Here is a 21420-nt window from a genome sequence, read left to right as displayed (position 1 = left end):
GTACTGTATTTTGGGTTCACTAGAATTATACATACCACTAGATCTATATTGTGTATTCAGAAATGTTGGTGCTACCTGTGTGGCCCCTTAATCATTTTGTAATACTTTGGACACTTGTCTGTCTAGGGAACATGACCATCAGAGACATGTAGGCGTGTGTATGTCCTTGGAGCTAATTTGTACTTTACACATATAATGATTTTTATTCCCCCTTGACATGCTATTTGTGTACTATTACAATTATTGGCTTGTTACAGTTTCAACCAGTTTGACTATTGCCCGGTAGGCATCTGTTTGCTAGCTACTCCAGTTGTAGCTCATGGTGTATTTGTGAGCTATTATTGAACTTTCTACAACTGTATTTGTGTGTCACAGTATCCTTGTCATCTCTGGACGCTGGCTTTTTGTTTCTTTACTTTTCTTTCCTTTCTTGCTGCTTGGTGGGTTCATGTACTTCTTACTTTGAACATTTTAGGCTACATTGCATTTAACCGTGGGTGACATTCTTCTTGCTAGCACATACTGTGATGATCCGTTACCTAGCGACGCCCTCTGATTACTGACTTGTGCTGTTCATTTCATGATTCTTGTGAATTGTTTTTGGATTTCAATTTTACCTCTTGGTGAGCTGTTTCCAAACATACGTTCTACTTGGTCAGCTACATGCAATAAGTAATGATTTAGACAGGGTAAACTAGTATTGTTCATCTGTTACTAGATAACTCACACAATAACACGGTTTCAATATGGCCATCATACTGCCTGGCAATTTCTGTCTATTTTTTGCTGCTACCTGTAGCAGGTGAGCAGTGAGCCCACATTAGTTTTGACCTGGCGCTGACTATTTAGTGCGGTGGTCCGTTTCTTTAAGTGAATTAGTTGCTTCAACTTGTCACTGTCTCACATGTTCATTACAAGTGCTATGCATTTTTCCTGTCCTCACTTTGATACGCTACAATACAGAGGGTTTTACCTTACTCTTTCGTCATGCTGCCTTACTCTCTCCATGGTTAGCACCTTCCGGTCCTTCATTACTTTTTATAGGGACGGCGCTGCTGCTGACGTACTCACTGACATGCCGCTTTTGGTGTTCTCCTTTACCAAATTGGGTTGAGACACGACTCCCCACCTCATTGTTACGTTACTGGACCACGATTTACTGTTACATTAGGATTAATTACCAAGGCATCTGGTATGTTGCTTTAATATTGTGTCCTTTATACTTTATTTATAGGCTTACCATAACCAGTTACCTTATACTAAACCACCCATCAGATTCATGAATGGCCACTTTTCGTAGCCTCATGCTTCTGCTGATATTTACAGTATTTTCTTACTTTTCTGCCCAACAGTTTGATACCATTACTTCACTACCTACGGCCTTAGTAAGATGAGTGGTACACCTTTGGTATTACGGTCCTTAATACTTTTATTGTCTCTCTCTCGCCAGCAGTTGATGTTCAGACACACGGGTTCAAATTTACCTTTTCTACGTATTTTTGAAGTCTACAAGTATTTTCATGTAGATTACCATAGCGTGGCCCTTTTTAGTGTTTTCACGCTGCACACCCTGTCCTGGGTATTCAGCTGATTCACACTTGGTTTGGATGCACTCTCTGTGATATCAACTTTACATGCTTCTCTTTTGCAGTAATTTAGGGCATGGCATGATTATTGGTAGCATATTTCTTGGCTTGTCCTTCGTTTCCTGGTTTTCACTAGGAATCTGTGGCTGTTTATGGTGTCTTCTATTGTTACAAACCTCATGTTACAAACTTGTTGAACATATTAGTCCAATATACAACTTGAACTAATATTCATTAATAACTATTCAGATTTTCTTTAACAGTTTTCCTTTTTACATTGAGTGTCAAGTGCTTTGACCCGTTGTCAATATTGTAGGCTTTTAACCACGCCCACCTCATACCCATCACTTTAACTCGTTTGTGGGCTTGCCTTTCAAAAATCCCTTGATGTCATTGGTAATTGCTTTTCCTTTGTCCCGCCTTGAGGCTGTTTTTTGTCACGCCTTGCAGACTGACCCGGTTACATGGATTATTGCACAGTTGCCGATATACTTCAGCATGGGCAAACTATTTCTTGTCACTCCCCTTCGTGCTGCATGGCGGCCATGGCTTCTCACATCACGAAAAGGCACAACATTGTGAATTCAATGGGCGGTATTGGAGTGCTGGTCACATTGTTCACACTTACCTAAACAGAGTCATTTCTTGTGGCTCTCCCCTTACAACACTTGAAATTGTTAAGTGTTTTACATAAAACAGAAATCCTCAAAGGGAAAGCGGCTCTCCCGGCACAGCGGGTGAGCCAATACTACAATATTCACTGCACTCAGGAAAACTCAACCTATAATGCTTTTTAGGGCATTACTTTTACAAAACATTTTTGCTCATAACTGTGGTCTATGGTGGTCCTAGGACTATGGGACCACCACCAAAATGTTCACAACAACATGCTCTTTCTGTCTACATTATCTTCGGGTCCTTACTCAAGGTTAGTGGGGACCCCAAAATAATAACACCTCCCACCATTCAGTGTGTGTTTAAGCTCTCTCGTAGCTGGAACTTTTGTTTAACACCTGAGAGTAGTTTGTGTTTTAAGGGATTTCTTTGAAATATCTATGGGCCTGCTGCTCCTGACTATGGGCCTGATTACAACTTTGGCGGAGGGGGTTAATCCGTCCCATATGTGACGGATATCCCGCCCACTGTATTACGAGTTCCATAGGATATAATGGACTCATAATACGGCGGGTGGGATATCTGTCACATTTGGGACGGATTAACCCCCTCCGCCAAAGTTGTAATCAGGCCCTATATGTAATGCATTATACCGTCTAAGGGCTAAATATATGGTTACACTGCATTATTTATTGACATTTTTGTGTGGTTATGCCTTTGAGGGGCTAACTATATAGTTACATGACCATGTTTCTTAAAATTATGTTTTCTTAGTGGTGTCCTCTAGGGGCTGTTCTGAGCATTACAGACATAGCAACTTATTAAAATATTTGTCTTTCTTTCTACATTGCCTCTGGGTCCCCACATTGTTAGTGGGGACTCCAAAATAATTCCTACCAACAATCATTATCTTTTTAAACTTTCCCATGGTTAGAACTTTTGTTTTACAGCTGGGAGAAGTTATGTTTTATGGACCTTGTTTTTAATAGTGTTGCAGTTGTCCTGCTAGCCTTGAAAATGTGTAATGCACTATGCCCTCTGGGGTCTAAATATATGGTTACACTGCATTACTTTATCTCATTCGTTGTTCATGAGTATATGCTCTCTGGGGGATACCTGTATGGTTTTACATGACCATGTTTCTTCCAAATGCAATTTTTATTGCCGTGTCCCTGGGGGCTGTTCTGAGCATTGCAGTCAACACACTGTGTGTGGCACGAAAGCTTGCTTCTTAATGCTTTGCAGGGCAATACTTTTACAAAGCATTTTTGCTCATAACTCAGCCTGCGGTGGTCCTAGGACAATGGGACCACCTTCAAAACGTTTTTTTTTTGCCTACATCATCTCTGGGTCCCCACACTAGGTTAGTGGGGACCTCCAAAATTATAACCCCTCCCACCATTCAGTGTCTTTTAAGCTTTCTTATGCCTTCAACTTTTGGTTTGCAGCTAGGAGAAGTTTTGTTTTAAAGGCGTTGTTTGTAATATCATTGCAGTAGGCCTGGTAGCACTAAAAACGCTCTCTAGGGTCTAAGTATATGGTTACACTGCATTACTTTATCCTGCTTTATTCATGGGGTTATCCTCTCTAAGGGCTAACAATACGGTTATGTGACCATGTTTCTTATAAATGATATTTTTGTTAGAGTGTCCTCTGGCGGCTGTTTAGAGCATTATAGTCTAATGCTAAAAGTGTATTTCTGGTAAAGGTTTATATGATAATTGTAGATGTTTCAATAGTCTCATTATTGCAATTATGACCATAATTCAGGCCAATTTAACATTCTTATTACACTATGACTGTTTGAGCACTCTTGATCTATTTGGGTGACCCTTCTAGTTTATTTTCCCTCTGTGGCTGTCTTGTGTCTGAGGGAATTGTGTTAACCAGCCAGCAACTCTGATGGTTAAAGTGGTATTCTATTTGAATTAACATGGCAGATTTAAATTAGGATGCTCAATGGCTACATTTTTTTTTTTTTGCTGCAGATAGAGGAAGAAGGTAAATGGAAGTGTCTTAGTTATATGTACTTCTACTGAAATTATATAGCAGGAGAAGACAAAATGATGAGGCAGGGTTGACCAATTTATGTGGCAAGAGAAAGCCAGTTTTGAATTTACAGTGCCAATAGCTCTGACTCAAGCAAATGCTAGATGTATTGCATTGCAAATGCTTGTTATTATTGTGTGTTGATTGTGTTTATCTATCACTTCAACAGTAGGGATGTTGAGTAAGTGATCTTGATATATCTATCTCAGCCTTGAGAAAAGAACAAGGGACGGAATACGTGTCAGCTGCTTTTCTCTGTGGATACAGTTGCATGTACAAGAATTCTTCTGGAAATTTGGAAAGTAAATCATCACCTTGAAGAAACACTACAGTGTAACTATTGGTACTTAATATTATCAGAGTGCTATGGTACGTTTAAGGTCACTCTCTTTTATGTAGGCCTACTATATCCTGCAGGACTTTCTAGCATTAAATCGTTTTGCAGACTCTACTCCATGGAGGTATTGCTTGGGTATTGATTCTAAGGTAAAGAATCTGCAGCTAGAAGTCTCTTTCAGAAGAACAGGTTACTTACTTTGGTAAGGCCTTATCTGACAGCGATTCTGTCTAGCTGCAGATTATTTACTGACCCACCCTTCTTCCCCACTCTGCGAACGGATTTATAGACTTGGGGCTTTTTTCCCTTACAGAGCCCTAGTTTTCACACATCAGTGATCAGTACTCTTCGTACTTCGTTGCTAATCCCTCAAGGATCCAGATCACAGAATGGATTTAAGGATCCAGGCCGTATGATTGGCAGCAACAACAAAAAAGGATTGTGGTAGCAGCATTTAGATACTGCATCCCCCAAACTCCTCAGTTGCATTTGGAACAAAAACATGGCAAAAGAATCTACACTTTCCTTTTTTTTATATCCAATTTTATTTCATTTAGAAGTAAAACATGACAGTGAGTACAAGCAGCTCGATCAGTTGAAACAAATCATTACAATTGATGACACTCAGTTCTTCCCCCACATAAACAGAAGCATTCCACTCAAAGGGGCAACCCATGATGAGCCCTCCATTTCCCCAATTTTTCTCATATTTCCGGGGGAAACCACATGCTTCATATATCTGCTTTTCGAGTTGAGAGCACTAGTTGACCCTAGCTCGCCATTTAGATACCAATTGCACCACAGGGTTTCTCCATAATTGTGCAGTGTCTCTTTTGGCCACCAGGCATATGCAACCCCCACAAATGTTCGATCAGTTCTTGGCCCCCCAATTCCTCCAGAAGGCCCAGCAGCTCCACCTTGACAGTCAACTCAATTGGACGCTCCAGAACCTCAGAAATCTCCTGCTCCACAGCCTCCCAAAAGGGACACACTCCCAACCATTCCCAGGCCATGTGTAGAAGGTGCGCCTCTAGATGACCACATTTCTGGTAGCCAGTAGGGGTCGCGGGGCATATGCGTTGTTAGCGCAGTGGGGAATAATATGTCATGTGGAAGTAATTTAACTGCACTATCCTCAGACATGCGGATATGCCCAGTTCTCTAGGTCCAAGGTACGCCTCCCTCCAGTTGTCCTCATCCATCTCTCCCACCCAGGATGTCCACCTGTCTTGCAGCCTGGCAAGGCTGTCTGGGGCATTAGTAAGCAACGAGCGATACATTTGAGTAATGGCTCCCTTCCCCAGATGATCCATGAGGAGTTTCGCCAGTAGTGACTTCCTGGGATTCAGCTGCAATCCCAAGGCCTTGCCGTACAGTGCCAAAAGCTCAAGACAACAGGGTCCAGAGCTCTGGGGCTCCCCCAGGGACACCAGGAATGTCGTCAGCGTATAGGGACACAAGATCCCTGTGGCTGATCCCCCATCTCCAGCCACTGATCACAACTCAAGAGGCAGGCCAACAGCTTGATGGTCAGGGCAAATAGCAGAGGGGCATACCTAACGTGTCCTAAGTCTAATCTAAGGGATCTGACATAATGCCATTGACCTGCACCTGTGCCGATGGGTAATGGTAGAGAAGGCGAACCATTTTCCTAAATGTCGGACCAACACCCATTCGCCCCAGGACATCTTGAAGGAAGTTCCAGGCCAGCATATCAAAAGCCTTGTGGAACTCTACCAGAAGGAGTGCCAGTCCGCCCTCCAGTCTCTCCTTCTTTGAAAGCTCCACCTGAACCTGTCCTATATAATGACGCCTGCTTCTGCCCGTCATAAACCCACACTGATTGGGATGGATCAAATAGGGCAAGGTGTGGGCCAATCAGGCCGACAAGATCTTCACATATATTTTAAAATCTGCATTGATCAGTGAAATGGGGCGATAGGATGAACATTGGTCCTGGGGTAGATCACCCTTGGGTATGACCATAATCGTGGCGCAGTCTAGGCCCAGGGCAATGGAACCTCATTGGAGCACCTCTTTATAAGCGTTCCCCAAATAGGGCACCAGGTTAGAGTGGAACCTCTTATAATATTCAATGGGATACCCATCAGGGCCCATGGTTTTCCCGGTCTGAAGACCTGAGATGGCGTCTTGCTCCTCTTCCTCTGTCAGAGGAAAATCTAAATCTTTGGCCAGAGAGACTGGAATGGAGGGCAGCGGAATATCCCACAGGATGGTGTTCTCTTGTTCCTCTTGGGCCTGGTGGACCTATGCATAAATATCTTTATAATAGGAGTCAAAGGTGTTGGCGATCACCTGTAGTTCCTCCTGTATTGAACCCAACCAGTCTCTGATGAGCAGTACCACCGGGGCTAAGACATCACAAGTCGTCAACCAATATAGCAGCTTCCCGGTCTTCTCACCCAGCTCATACACCTTCTGGGTCGAGGCCTGCCAGCACTGTCTAGCCTCCGCAAGGGACACCTGCCGGACCTCTGTGCATAAGAGCGCCAGCTGCCTTCCCAGCTCTCCTCAGTCGGACCGCCGAACCTGAGGCTCCAGGGCTGCTATCCTGCCCTCCAATTCAGTTATCTGAGCTTGACAGACCTCCCGCCGTCTGACATATCCCTTGATAACTCCCCTCAAGGAGGGTTTGCTGGCCGCCCAGCGGGTCACCGCCGATGCCCCTGACCCAGAGTTCTCCCTTAAATAGTTTCCTAGTTCTTGGTCTATAAATTCAACACACTCAGGGTCTTTCAAATGCCATGCACTAAAGCACCACATCGGGCACTGGGTCTGCGTGGGGGCACCCAAACCCATATGGATGGGAGCGTGATCGGAGATACCGTGGGTGAGAATCTGGACTGAAGTCAAGGCTAGGAGATCCACTGCCGTAAGCCATATCGGATCTATCCACGCCTCTGTATGATGGGCTGTGGAATGCTGGATGAACGCTCTCAGTTGAGGGTGCCAAGAATACCACGCATCGCATAGATCCAGGGAGGCTGCCGTTGCAGACCGACATGTCGATCCAGACCACCGGCCAGGGCAGAGGTCAGTGGAGGTGTCTCGGATAGGGTCTGGGACCGTGTTGAAGTTGCCCCCTATGATTGTGGTACCCTGCGGGAGGGTCAACAGTAAGGACTGCAGCCCAGCTAGAGTGTGCCGGACAATCTGGTAAGGGACATAGCAGGAGAAAAGGGTGATTTGTCTGCGGGACAGACGGCTCTTCATGCCAGCGTACCTCCTGTGGTAGTCAGCATAGATCCTGGCCAACGACATTGGCAGCGACCTAGACAGCATGAGGGCTCCCCCCTGGAGCCCATGGAGAATCCAACATGGTACACCCAGTCATAGCCAAAAAGACCAAGAAATGCACAGTGGGTACCCACCAGATGGGCTCTTCTGCAGGAGAACGTCACCAAGGCGATATCTTTTGATATATCTTAGGACCTCTGATCTCGTAATACAGTATAGCAAACCGTTGACATTCCAAGAGAATATCGTGGACATGGTGTATGATATAGAGGTGGTGGGCTCAGCCAAGGTCCCTCAAAAGACCAGATCTGCCTAGCGCAAGGTCTGCTACAGGCACATGGCATTAAACATGGCACTCACTGTGAACACGGCTAACCTAGAAAACAAACGGTTAACACAAGGTAGCACACAACACAACTCCCCGTGAAATCCCCCTCCAACACCCCACACCCCATACTTCTACCCCTGAATCATCTGTTGCCCTTTGCCAACACATAGCAACTCAGTTTTGGGGGTCCTGTCCTCCCTGCTAATCAATGCCTTAGATACGGATGTGTTACCTGACAGCAGCGGATAAAATAGCAAAAAACATTCCTGGTCACCCAGACCACGAAGCCACCTCAGGCCAGCAGCCCCGGTGGTCATCTCAAAATCTGGCCCAGGCCCCAGTGTTCAGGTCATCCCACCTTGATCCAGTCCACAGCACCTGTGATCAGTCTGAGGGGACCGGCATCTCCTCCGTTGAGCCAAAGAGGGTGGGGTGGCCACCAGTGCAGCGTCTAGAGCTGTCTCCGCCCGCATCTCACGCCACAGCGAGGCCTCCAGGCATCCATTCCACTCACCAGCATCAGCTTGCGACTTCCGCGAGCGGGAGCGCTTCTTCTGTGGTCAGAAGGCAAGGGGGACACCCATGGTTTCCAAAGCCTTTCGCCAGTCCTCCTTTCGTCTCCAGGGATCGCACGGTGCGTCTTTCTGCAGCCCACTGCCACGCCTGCTCCGGAGTTTCGAAGAAATACGTGTTGGATTGAAAAATAAATTTCAGGCGAGCTGGGAAGAGCAGCATGTATCGAAGATTCAGTGCTCACAGTTTCTGTTTAACTGCCTTGCTTTTGCTGCACTGCCCTAGAGTAATTTCCAAAAATCTATATTTTGGAGTTCTGGTACCAGAGGTCCACCTGGGCCCTGGCCTCACGCAATATTGCATCACGGTCTCTAAAGTTCAGGATTATTGGACGGAGCGCCAACACTGGGAGCGATGCTCACGTTCTGTCATCCAAAGTCTCCGTTAGTCCCACCAGGCACAGATTGTTGGGCAGCGCCCGGTTCTCTGCATCTTCTGCTTGTTCATGCAGCAGAGCCACCGAAGACACAAGTTTCGAGACTTGGGGCCAGATGTACCAAACAGTTTTGCCCATTCTGTGTCTATGGGAAAATGTGTTCGTACATATGGCCCTTGGTTCTTGAGGACGGCCAACTTGTTCTCCATTGTAGGAATACGCTTCTCTGTCTTGGTGACCCACCCCGCAGGTCCTGCCTTATCAATGAGAGAGGTCTATTCGGGTTCTTCGACCTTGTGTTCCACAGCTTCTTGATCACCTTAAGGATGGCACCATGGTCCGGTTGCTGCGCGGAGGGCCCCAGGGCAGAACCAGCCATTCTAGAGGTGTCTTCCGCAGGAGGGGTGGGGATTGTGTATTGATCCATCTTCGTCTGAGCCCGCGCAGGCAGCGATGGTCTGGTCAGACCCATAGCAAGGCCACTCTTATCGCCCCAGGCCTCAGGGGCGGAGGACAGCAGGCCCATACAGCGTTGCTTAAACGTCCACCACAACTAGCTCCTATCTGGAGTCAGCCCATGGGACCACCACCAGCTGTCCGGTCCTCAACTCTGGTGCGCAGCGGGACATGGGGTTGTGGGGGGCTATAGGGCTTATCCAGCCGCCGCCTAGCATGCGCCTCAAGTACGGGGGGCACAACTTCCGTGTGGTCTGCCCGGTCGGGCCCCAGTTTGTCCTCAGTCCACAGCGCAACGCCCGGGCCGGTGTCAGGGTGTCTCCTGCTCGCCACCTCAGGCCAACCTCTTAATCTCCTCCTGCGGCCAGTCGCACCTCTCTGATCGCCCTCCGTCCGGGGGGGGGGGGGGGGGGGTGCGGCTGGTCTGCGGGCGGTCTAGATGTCCTGGTCTGCCGGCTCTGTTAGCTACTGGGTTCTGCTTGGTCCCGAGCCGCCCACAAGGGGTGAAACGGGCCAACTGATAACACCTTGTTCCCCATTCGAGCCTCTGTGCTCTTTTTCAGTACATAACTAGGAAGGTGGTGTTTTTTAGAAGTCCTTTCTTCAGCTTGTAGTATAAGTGAGTTGCAGGTATTAGCCACTTGTTGTTCACAGCGTTCTTAAGAAACAAGATCAGCTTAAGGCTCAATCCATCATTACAACAGAAGGTTGTTTTATTTTTATGGGTGATATTGCTATCTTCTCTCTCATGTCTTGTAGATGGTGAAGCAGCACCAAGGCAACTTAGGGTATTTGTAGCACTATATAAATTCAATAATAAAACAGGGTGGACCCAGGAAAGGCCCTCCGTCCCTATATAAATAGGTAGAAAGAACTGAGTATTAAACAACATGAGTGGAGTATTTAGTCTTTAGTCTTTAGTTTAAGTAGGTCAATTAGGAAGCAGATACTTATGAGTTGGCACTGCTTATGTATTTAGACCTTTTCTAAACAGCCAGGGAATAACCCCCTCCATCCCAGTGGAGGCTTTCAGAGATTACTAGTCTATGAGAAAGACTATACCTTCAGCCCTTCATACCGGTATTCTGATTCAGTTTACATGTCAGGGTGCTGCCAGGTCCTCTCTGCATCCTCCTCTCTGTGCTATACTACTGGACACCAAGGGGAGAACCCCCTGTGCTACATATCCCCTTTCACCGTATATTTTTTTTCCTTACTTTCGTTTAGTAGTGTGTTACGAAGAATTACAGTCTACAGCCTTTCCTTTCAACTTCAGCCTTGCCTGCAGCAAGATTGTCAAATATTTCGCTTTATTTTTCTTTCTCTGACTGAAGAGTGCAAGGATTTTGTAAACCACACGTCCCATGCTAATAAAGCAGCAATTTCCTAGAAGACATAGCCTGACAGGGAACAAGATAAATGCAGAATTTCAAGGCATCTTTATTTATTTCTTAAACTTTCACGACCCATTAAAAATCCGCTCCCGACCTACAGTTTGTGAAACACTGCAGACCATTTCGAATTCTAAGGCACAGTGTAATAGAATAGAATCCGCTTTCGTTATGTTCAATGTATTTGATTGAATAGCCTTGATTTCTCCCGCTAGTGCTTTTTATACCGTTCGTTGCAACAGGCTCAGTGTGGTATACTGTGTTGGTGCTAACGGGTACAGGGGTGGGCATGCTACATTTAAAAAAAACAATCTTTATTTCAGCCCTATCGGCATAGGCCATAAAAGCACATAATATGAACAATAAAATTCAATACATCAAGAGACTTCTATTAAAATGAACATTCCAAGCATATTAAACATTAACAATACAGATCCACTAATCTTAAGCCATTATTTTCCTGATACAAATTGCTTTACAAATAAACAGTGCAACCTAAAACAAATAGCTGAGGATTCCATAGCGCACAAGAAACGCATAGCAGCTTTGTGGTCTCTGATGTAGTATGCAATAAAAATAGGATTAAAAAATGGCTTCCTTAAATTTGAATAAAACTGTCAAAAAAGCATAAAATGAAAAATACACTGTTTAGTAATTCTGTCACGCAGACAGAACTGCGATATCCTGTTGATTTATGTTGGGGGAAAAAAGACAAGGTGGTGTACATTACTCAACCTAGGCTCGTCAAAACAAAACAGTGTTGTGGATTTGTCATCCTGGTTAAATAGGTTTGAAAGCCTATGGGTAAAGTATAAGAAATATATATTGCCACTGTTTTTTTTTTTTAGCAGCAGAGGCTCTCCTCCTTACCTCGCATCAAGCAAAGCAGCCTTCATTGCCAACCATCGTTAGGATCTTAGACACGTCCTCAAACCCAGGGAAGCCATCCTCCATCCTAAGAGTATTACTTATGAAAGACAGCCACAGAATTTTAAGGACATGATCTAAGGTTAAACAGTCTTGTATAATTACCTCTGTAAGTTCAGACTCTGCGTTAGCCCATATAGAGCGCCACAATGAAACTGATTTAGATGACAAAAATTCTTCCAGATGGCTCACTCCTACTTCCCTATGCAAAGTGGTAGACACTGCCAAGGAAAGGGTACACATCAGATGCCTTAAAAATAAGTTTTCCTCAACCTGTGAAAAATGACTGGGTGACTGGCACCACACCCCCCCACCATAAGTTGCAGCAGATAAAATCTTTGCTTTATAGATAGTAACCATCTCTTTAATGTATTGACTACTAAGACTACTAGAAAATCTAAACACCCCCACACAGACTCTTTTAATTTTAAACCGGGTATTCTGGATATGATCAGCCCAAGAGCCCTTTTCCAGAAAACAGGACTCTCAAGTAGCAAAAGGACTTTAGCTTGGCTCTCTGAACACCCTTGAGATAGAATGATCCTACATCTTAGAGGTTTTCGTACTGGATATTATAAATGTTTTGGTCTTCCTAATTTTTCATTTTCTGGAACCCATAAAATCTGCAAGGCAATCCATTAATCTCTGCAGCTCGACCATGGTCCTTGACAAAAAGACTGTGTTGTCAGCATAAAATAGCACGGGTATTGAATGGTGGACAACAATCCGTGCATCAGACTGCAGGGAGCGTAACGTGTCATCGACCCCATTTGTAAACAAAGAAAATATAAAGGGGGCCAATAGACACCCCTGTTGTATGCCTCGCCTAATTCTAATAGAAGGTGACCATTAGGGCCACATCGAACTTTAGCTGAGAGTGTCTCATAAAGCTGTGAAAGAAGGCAGATAGTATCCTTGGGAACCACATCCAAAAGCAAGGTATGCCACAGTATAGAGTGGTCCACTATATCACAAGCACTAGTGAGATCTGCAAAACACAGTTAAAGCAATCCTGACTTGGCTTTTGTACACTTACCAATCAAAAGTTCGATGTCTAGACATTGCTCCACCGTCCCACGTCCCTTCCTGAATCCATACTGGGCCTCAGGCAAAATTGAATCGTCAGTTGCCCAATCCTCTAGTCTCCTAAGTATGGCACTGTCCAGGAGTTTTGCTGAGGAATCCAGGAGGAAGATGGGACGGTAGCATTTTGGCTTTATCACCTTTCTTATATATGGGCACTAAGGTAGACTTAGCCCTAGAAGAAGGAGTAATACCCTTTGCCGCTGCGTTAAAAACGTGGATAAGTGTTGGGGCCCACTTCTCGCCCATGCCTTTAAAGGCATCGACTGAAATCCCATCAGGCCCAGAGTCTTTCTCTTTAGCACACTTACACATTGCATCCAAGATTTCATCTAGCGTAAATACCAATGGTAAGATGCTAATAGAAGAGGAACTCATGACCAGATTATTTAGGGCCAGTGATGAAAGCCTCGGTTCATTGGTGGATACTCAGTCAAAAATCCTCCCAAAATGGTCAGCTCAAGCCTGTGAGTGAACAAATTATGTTAAATCATGGCCAGAATCGTTCCTCAAGAAAGAGGTATTTACACTATTCCAGGACAGTGATATATTGTTAGTTTCAGCGGTCTACAACTAAGCTATACCTTTTCCCTCAACTTCGCCTTCCTGGCTAGTTGGGACTCATTGTACTGCTTCCATAGAAGATGTAACGCAGACCTCTGTTATTTTAAAGCCTGAATATATTTGTGATTAAACCATCCCTGTCTAACAGGCAATCTTGTTTTTACCGGGCAAACCAAAAGTTAGTTAGAGGCCACATTGATCTGCTCAAAGGCTGAGACCAAGATGTCATTATCCACAACAGGGGCTAAGCATATCGAATTAATTGGATAATTGGGACAAAAGCTCCCGAAATATGCACTCAGGATCAGTTCCCGTCCATTTAATGCAAACTACGTTTGGCATGCTGGGAGTGATATGTGAGATCTTGGCAGGAGCTACAGAACAGTTAGGTTGTAAAAGGGTAGATAAAATTAATCAATTATGATTGCTAACTACTGTTTGTCTAATACTAGTGACCAACTGAACAAGGGTTCAACTAATCAAAATGTGGTCAATCGCGGTATGGTTCCCCCCCACCCACAAACGTGTGTCTGAAAGGTACTCTGGTTCTTAATTTCTAACAGCAGTAGTTCATACTTAAAGAGCATGGTATTCAGACAGTTCCCGTACTCACTGTATTGCAAATGTAGTAAGCACTCACCAACTCAGTGAAACCACACATGCACATTGCTGAGTGATAACATTTTGGAATGTTTTGTCCCCAGCCCATACAATTGGACATACAGATTTAAATTGCAAAATAAATGCATCGTGGTTGATTTCCAGAGCTCTAACGACCGCAACACGTTTTGAGTCAAGTACATTATTATAATAATAATAATCAAGTCAGACCCCTCCCCCCTTTAAAATTCGACTGCACAGATATATAATTTGGAGAGGGCCATTTTCTGTTCATGACAGGTAGTATGTTGGAGAGCAGCATTTGTAGACCGCAGGTAGTGTGGTGTTCATGCCTATCATATTGTGTATGGACATGAACATATGTTACATTTTCTCTGAGCATGCGTAGTGGTCCCATTCTACCTGTGCTTTTAGGAAACCCTCAGTTGTGTCCCTTTTCCAGGAATCAATCAGTCATACAAAGCTTGCTGAGAGTAAGTCTTTTGGAGGCTTATTTACACGATTTGCATCTGTTGCAGCAGGGAAAATGTCACTGCGAACAACCACAGCTCTCTGAAAAAGCTAAATACAAAGACACTTATAGAGAGGCACACAGTCCTATTCGCAGTACCTCACTGTCATTTGTCAGCTACAGTAAACAAGTTGGTGTAAAATTATTTCCTTCAATGATTCTCTCAGGGTCACTTCAATTTCTGGCTACACTGGAAGTTCCTCACAGGAAAGTGCGTTACAGGTGGCAGTGACTGTGAGCCACCTGTGGGAACATGCTATCCCCAGTGCAGTTTACTTGGATCTCACCGCCTACTGAGAATTTACTTTAGGGTCTCAATTTTCTATCCCTGCTTTTTCCTGCAACAGCATATTGCATTCTTGGAGTTGTCCACACACCAGTTGCACTAACACTCTTCAGAAAATGGTTTGAGCAAGGAAAATACATACCTGAAACATAATATTCCTGATGAAATAGAGCAGTCTGGTGACCTTATCCTCTGGCTATATAATCTTTTGTTTGTGGTGTTTCACTGCATGTCATCCACTTAATGGCTAGTGTAGCATTCAGTGGATCTTGTTTTGGTACCACTTTTCCATGTCCTATGAGACTTGAAGGTTGACATCTAACTTGAAGAGCATTGGAGACTTTGCTGTCCGTTAGCAAAATGAAGCCTGGTGCTTAGACTTCCAATCCTTTGGAATTTTCTCCAGTCAGGCCAAGAAGCCTTCTCAGGGGGTCTTTGACTGCTTAGAAAATGACAGATTAGTTCCCCAGCTTTCAGTATATCTCACTGGGGGGTCCCCGGATCCCAATAATGATTCAGTGGCGGTACCTGGGTTCCAGTAATGATAAAGTTGGGGTCCACAGAAGTCAAAAGGTTGGGAACCACTGGCCTAGATCAATGTTTTTAGTATATTTACTGGGTCAACGGAAGTCAAAAGGTTGAAAACCACTGGCCAAGATCAATGTTTTTATTATATTTACTGGGTCTGGCTGGTTTTGCACAATGCAAGCCCTGCAGTGAAGTCCACAAAGCTTTTTTGTGACTACAGATATGTTAGGTAATACTGAATTTTACTAAGAGTGCATTACAAATTAGAAATTGATATGACTTAACAACAACTATGAGCTTATAAGCTATGCCCCATGTCAGTTTTATGAATTATTATATTATTTATGTTTTATGCTTTTATGCTGAATAAAGAATTTATTGACTGACTGACAAGTCAGGTTTTGACCATTTCCCCAGAGTTCCCCACGAGCTCTTACTCAGACGCTTAAATATGACATCACACTGCAGAGCTGCAATGTTTGCTGTGATAGCCAAGTGGAAATCTGATGAAAAGGGGCATCTTTTCCTAATTTGTTTTTTTGTCTTCTTGGCTGCTAGACAAACACATCACTGCATAAAACTGTTCATTCTACAATTGTTGGAATTTACAACATCCTAAATAGGAATTGCAGACAACTAATTTCTTGATATTGATATTTATTTTTGGTATTTCTTTCATTTTTAAATGAGTGATCGAAGTTTGACTGCCAGCACTTTTGAAATGTATATTTAATATTTATCCTTTAAAGTGTTAAATTCATTTATGAGTGCTTGATTTTGTTTTTCTAGCATGGTGACAAGTCTCCAGGCAGCCGCTGGGAATTGATCAAAACTGCTCTGCAAGAAAAAATGACCAAACCACAACATATAAAGGTAATTTATTTTGGTGTCAGTACTGTGACCCACACGATTCCCCCCACACCCCCCACCCCTCCAATCATTATATGGTACAGGGACCAGGATTTTCTAGCTGCTCTGTACAGCAACAGCGTGTTGTAACTTGGTATCTTCTACCCGTTTGTTGTTGTTCTTTTTCCTTGATGATGTGCCCTGTCAATGTCCCTTCCTGACATCATTGTTTGATCTTAGGGGTTTCAGGATGACAGTTGTACAATTGACTTGTGTACCGTGTTATCTGGTTTGTATACTCAAATACTTGGCAATAAACATTTCTCTAAATATACCTGCTTGCCTCCAGTGATTTGTTCATGGGTTTGCCTGTTGACTTTTTTACACTGATACCAGATATATATATATGTTTTTCACTTCATGGTTTAGTAGGGTGCGAGATCAGCTCTCAGCTTGGTCCTACTGTGTGCTTTGAATGGCTCAGGGCAACGGAGAATTCATGTTTTGAGGGGAAGGGGACAGGTTAGGGGCGGAGCAGTCAGAAGATAATGTCATTTTACAATCTTCCCTACCTTTCTTTTCATGGCTCCCCGCTGTAGAGACCCCCCCAGGGCCATATACTCATTTCCTCCACTTTCTTTCTGAGGGAATCTCTGGCTTAGTGTTGGCAAGATCTAATTTCACCTTACTTGGCGACTTCAGTGTGCATTTAGATGACCTGACCAACAATGCCTCAAAAACCTTATTACAGGACCTGGCCTCTTTACAACTATTTCAGTTAGTGAAAGGCACTACCTACGTGAAGGGCCATACTGTTGATTTAATTTTTTGTAATATCAATAATTTACAGGTCTATTCCTCCTTCCCCTTGATTTGGTTGGATCACTATCTGATTTCTTTTAGTCCGGCCAATGCCCTTCCTCTCTTGTCTAAGCCTTCAGCCAAATGTTGAGTTCGGCTTTGGTCTAAACTTGATACCAAGGGATGGCTCGCAGCCTTTGAATTTTCTAAACCGGTCTTTCCTGACATAGTAGACTCAGCAGCCCGCCTCTTTGATGACTGGCTATTCTGCTTCTCTGAACACTGTCCTTCCTGGGAGGCCGCAGTGTGTAACATCACAAGCCCACAAATTGCTATGGTTTTCCACTGATCTCCTCCTTTAGGAACGATGTTAGCGCTTAGAGAGAAAATGGAGGAAGGCCTGTGATGCTGCTTGTAAGGCAGAATATAGAAATGCTATTTGCTGATATGCGGAAATTAGAGCTTCCCAAGCAGTCTTTTATCCCACAAAAATTGCCAACTCCGCTAACTGCCCCAAGGAAATGTTTAGGATTTTGAAAAGTACCATTGAGCCCCCCACAAGCCTGTCTTTCTTCAGTGGCATCGACACAGCTCAGTAACAAGATGTTCTGATGGATACAACTACCTGTGGATTCCTCACCTAATGAATACTCCCATTGCGCCAGCATTCGACGGAAATCTTCTTCCTAGCTTCTGCACGCCGACGAGGACGTCACAATTGCCCACGCGACGCCGTCTGTTGTCATACAGGCAATAAGAGGTCCTCGCCGACGTCAGTTCCCTTTTTTCCGTGCCAATCGAAACGGTTATCTTCGAGGGAGCTTCTGTTGCTGTATCAACAGTTACAGTGTATTTTTTGGCTATTTTTGCTTTGGGACTTCACAATGTCGCAAAGAAAGTCAGGATTCAAGCCCTGCCGTGAGTGTGGGGGCAAAATGTCGGTAACGGACCCACATTCTGACTGCTTGTGGTGTCTTAGTTCCGACCATGATGTTGATAAGTGCGATTCTTGTCAACATATGAATCCTAAGGCCCTGAAAGAGCGTGAGGCCAAGCTTTTTCTAGCGAAATCGAAAAAGAAGGAGAAGAGACATCACCGGAAGTCGTCGTCACCGAAGTCTCATCGGCGTCATCGGGACTCCCGGCGTCGTAGAGAATCACGGCGCCAGTCGAGTAGGGAGAGGTCTCGATCGAGGTCTCCATCAACTCGACGTCGGAAGACTTGGGAAGTCAGTCCCACTGTCACTCCTCAGCCGACGACGCCGTTGCCATCTCCGGCTTCACCGACTTCGCCCATTTCATCGGGCCATCCTCCTTCAGTGTTCGTGGTTCCACAGCCTCAGATGTTTTCTCCATCTTCGCAGACGTCGAGACCGGCGTCGGTGTCGCCTTCGAACCAGGCACCCCAGTACCCGGCTTTCCCGGCCCCTGGAGCTGATAGTACTGCATTCCTGAATGCAATGTTTTCCATCTTCCAACAGATGGCTCCAGGTGGTGGACCGGCTGGTCCTTCGGGCCCTTTGGCCTTCAACATGGGTGCTCCGGCTCCACTTCGACCAGCACCCTTTATGCCCTTTCTCCCCCTGGGGAACGTGGGCTCGGCGCCGGTATCGGCTCCGGCGGCTTCGGCTCCTGAGACTTCGGCTCCTACGGCTTCGGCTCCTGCGGCTTCGATGTCTCAACCAGTGACGCTGTCTATACCTCCTGTGACTCCGAGGCAGTCTTCACACCGTCCTGCACCTCGTTCGGCGCCGAAGAGACCTATGGTGCCTGTAGATCCGGCGTCTGACGGATCCGAGGATCGGCGTCATTCTTCGATGTCCGCTGACGCCATGTCGACGCCGAGGATAGAGGAGAGGCTGCACTCGAGGAGGCTTGCTCTCCGCCTCCTTGAAGAGCAGGAATACCAGAGACAAGCCTTGGAGGGAGGGGAGATCGAGGACTCTCGTGAGGGTCTCCTTGGACTTGACACTGCTAGTGGTCTAGATACCTCCCCTGAATGGGACTTGTCATCACCTGGGGAGTACACAGAGGAGGCGGACACTTTTCATTCTGTCATCAGAAAGGCAGCTGACTTTCTGGACCTCCCTTTGCCAGTGACTGAGGCCAAGCAGAACATCTTGACGGAAGTGTTGCACCCTGCCTCTACATCTGCAGAGCCACTTTTGCCTTTCAATGAAGCGCTGCTGGACCCCATTATGGAATTCTGGAAGAAGCCAGTGTCTTCTTCAGCCGTCAATAGATCTGTGGCTCGGAGGTATCGGGTTGCACCGGCTGACTCAGGTTTTCTTTCCATGCATCCAACACCTGAAAGCCTGGTGGTCCAGGCTTCGTGCTCAGCAAGATCTGCTCCTGGGTCCTTTCCGGCTGTACCCTCGGATAGAGACTCCAAGAAGATGGACATGTCATCCAAAAAGGTGTTCTCGTCATGTAGCATGGCGTTGAAGTCCACCAATGCCACATGCATTTTAGGAAGATACATTTATGCCCTGATGGACGAGATTAAATCAACACACACAGAGGTTCCTCAGGATTTATTGAGCCTGGTCTCTGACGCTCAGGCAGCTGCAACCCAGGTTATTCAATCTGGGTTGGATACATCTGACTCGGTTGCTAGAGCGATGGGTACTGCTGTAGTTACGAGGAGGCAGGCCTGGCTTCGTAACTCCGGATTTTCCTCTGATGTGCAGTCGACCCTATTGGACCTTCCTTTTGATGGTGACAAGCTGTTTGGTGCCAAGGCGGATTCGGCCTTAGAAAGGTTCAAAGAGAGTAGGGCCACGGCCAAGTTGAGAGGCTTGCAAGCCACTTCTTCTGCGTCCTCCAGATTTTTTAGGAGGTTTCGAGGATTTGGTTGTGGTTCATCCTCCTACTCCTTTCGAGGGAAATTCCAGCAGCCCACCTCTGCTCTCTCCTATAGATCTTTCAGAGGGAGGGGTAGGGTCCGTACCAGGGGAGCCACTCAGCAGCACTCTGCTTCTTCCTCTTCCTCTGGAGGGGTGCAGCAGGGGAAGCAGCCTTAGGCTTCCACCAATTCCCACTCACTCCACTCCTGTAGGGGAGAGGTTACTGAATTTTCTTCACAAGTGGGAGGTCATAACATCAGACTCCTGGATTACCAGCATTGTGAGAAAAGGCTATACCCTACCTTTTCGGGAGTTTCTGCCCCCCATCCCGCCCACCCATCTTATTGTTCAGAAGAACACCTCCTGTTGTTAGAACAGGAGGTTCAAGTCCTCCTTTCAAAGGGCGCGGTGGAGTTGGTCCCAGAGCAGGAAAGAGGTCAAGGTTGTTACTCGAGGTACTTCCTGATTCCCAAGAAGGATGGTCGGTTGAGACCAATCCTGGACCTAAGGATCTTGAATTGGTTCCTCAAACAGGAAAAGTTCAAGATGCTGACCCTAGCTCAGGTGCTTTTGGCGCTGAACAATGGAGATTGGATGGTGTCTGTCGACTTGCAGGATGCTTACTTTCATATCCCGATACTCAAGTCTCACAGGAAGTATCTCCGGTTTGTGGTGGGGTCGCAGCACTATCAGTTTGCGGTCCTCCCGTTTGATCTTACTTCAGCACCTCGAGTCTTCACGAAGGTGATGTCTGTGGTTGCAGCGGAGCTCAGAAGAAAGGGGATAGCAGTGTTTCCTTATCTGGACGACTGGTTGATCAAGGCCAAGTCTCCGGAGCTCGTGTTGCATCACCTGCAGTCGACAACCCAGTTGTTGTTCGACCTGGGTTTTTCGGTGAACGTGCCCAAATCTCACCTAGAGCCCTCTCAGCGCCTCCTGTTCATAGGGGCAGTACTGGATACAACATTGAATCAAGCCTTTCCTCCGGCTCAGCGGATTCAGGACATTCAGGTGTTGGTTCCAATGTTTCAAAGTGGAGCGGTCATTCCAGTCCTCAAGGTCCTACGTCTGCTCGGTCTGTTTGCTTCCTGCATACTGTTGGTCACACATGCTCGCTGGCACATGAGGGCTCTTCAGTGGTGTCTCCGAAGGCAGTGGTCTCAATACAAAGGAGATCTCGAAGGCTTGGTGAGGATCTCCAGAGATACTGCCACGGATTTGAAGTGGTGGATTGCAGACGGCAATCTTTCCTGAGGAAGGCCGTTCTCGCAAGCTCCACCAGTGGCCACAGTAATAACGGATGCTTCCACTCTAGGGTGGGGAGCTCATCTGGGGGACCTGGAAATCAAAGGTCTTTGGTCTCCAGTAGAACAGATGTTTCATATCAATCTGTTGGAGTTACTGGCTGTACGTCTGGCTCTCAAGGCCTTCCTCC

The 21420-nt window shown here is 45.7% G+C and overlaps 1 protein-coding gene across 4 annotated transcripts in view; it reads left to right on the top strand.

Moving 5' to 3' along the window:
- The window catches only part of PARG (poly(ADP-ribose) glycohydrolase), an 850138-nt gene that overhangs the window by 250272 nt on the left and 578446 nt on the right, over positions 1–21420 (top strand). For all 4 annotated transcript variants that reach the window (XM_069240664.1, XM_069240666.1, XM_069240665.1 and 1 more), the window contains one exon: positions 16279–16362. In XM_069240664.1, the coding sequence (XP_069096765.1) occupies positions 16279–16362 (84 nt within the window). The remainder of the gene's footprint in view (positions 1–16278; positions 16363–21420) is intronic.

The sequence above is a fragment of the Pleurodeles waltl genome, chromosome 6 (genome assembly GCF_031143425.1).
Source record: "Pleurodeles waltl isolate 20211129_DDA chromosome 6, aPleWal1.hap1.20221129, whole genome shotgun sequence".
NCBI lineage: Eukaryota > Metazoa > Chordata > Amphibia > Caudata > Salamandridae > Pleurodeles > Pleurodeles waltl.
This window is presented reverse-complemented; position numbering and strand designations above follow the sequence as displayed.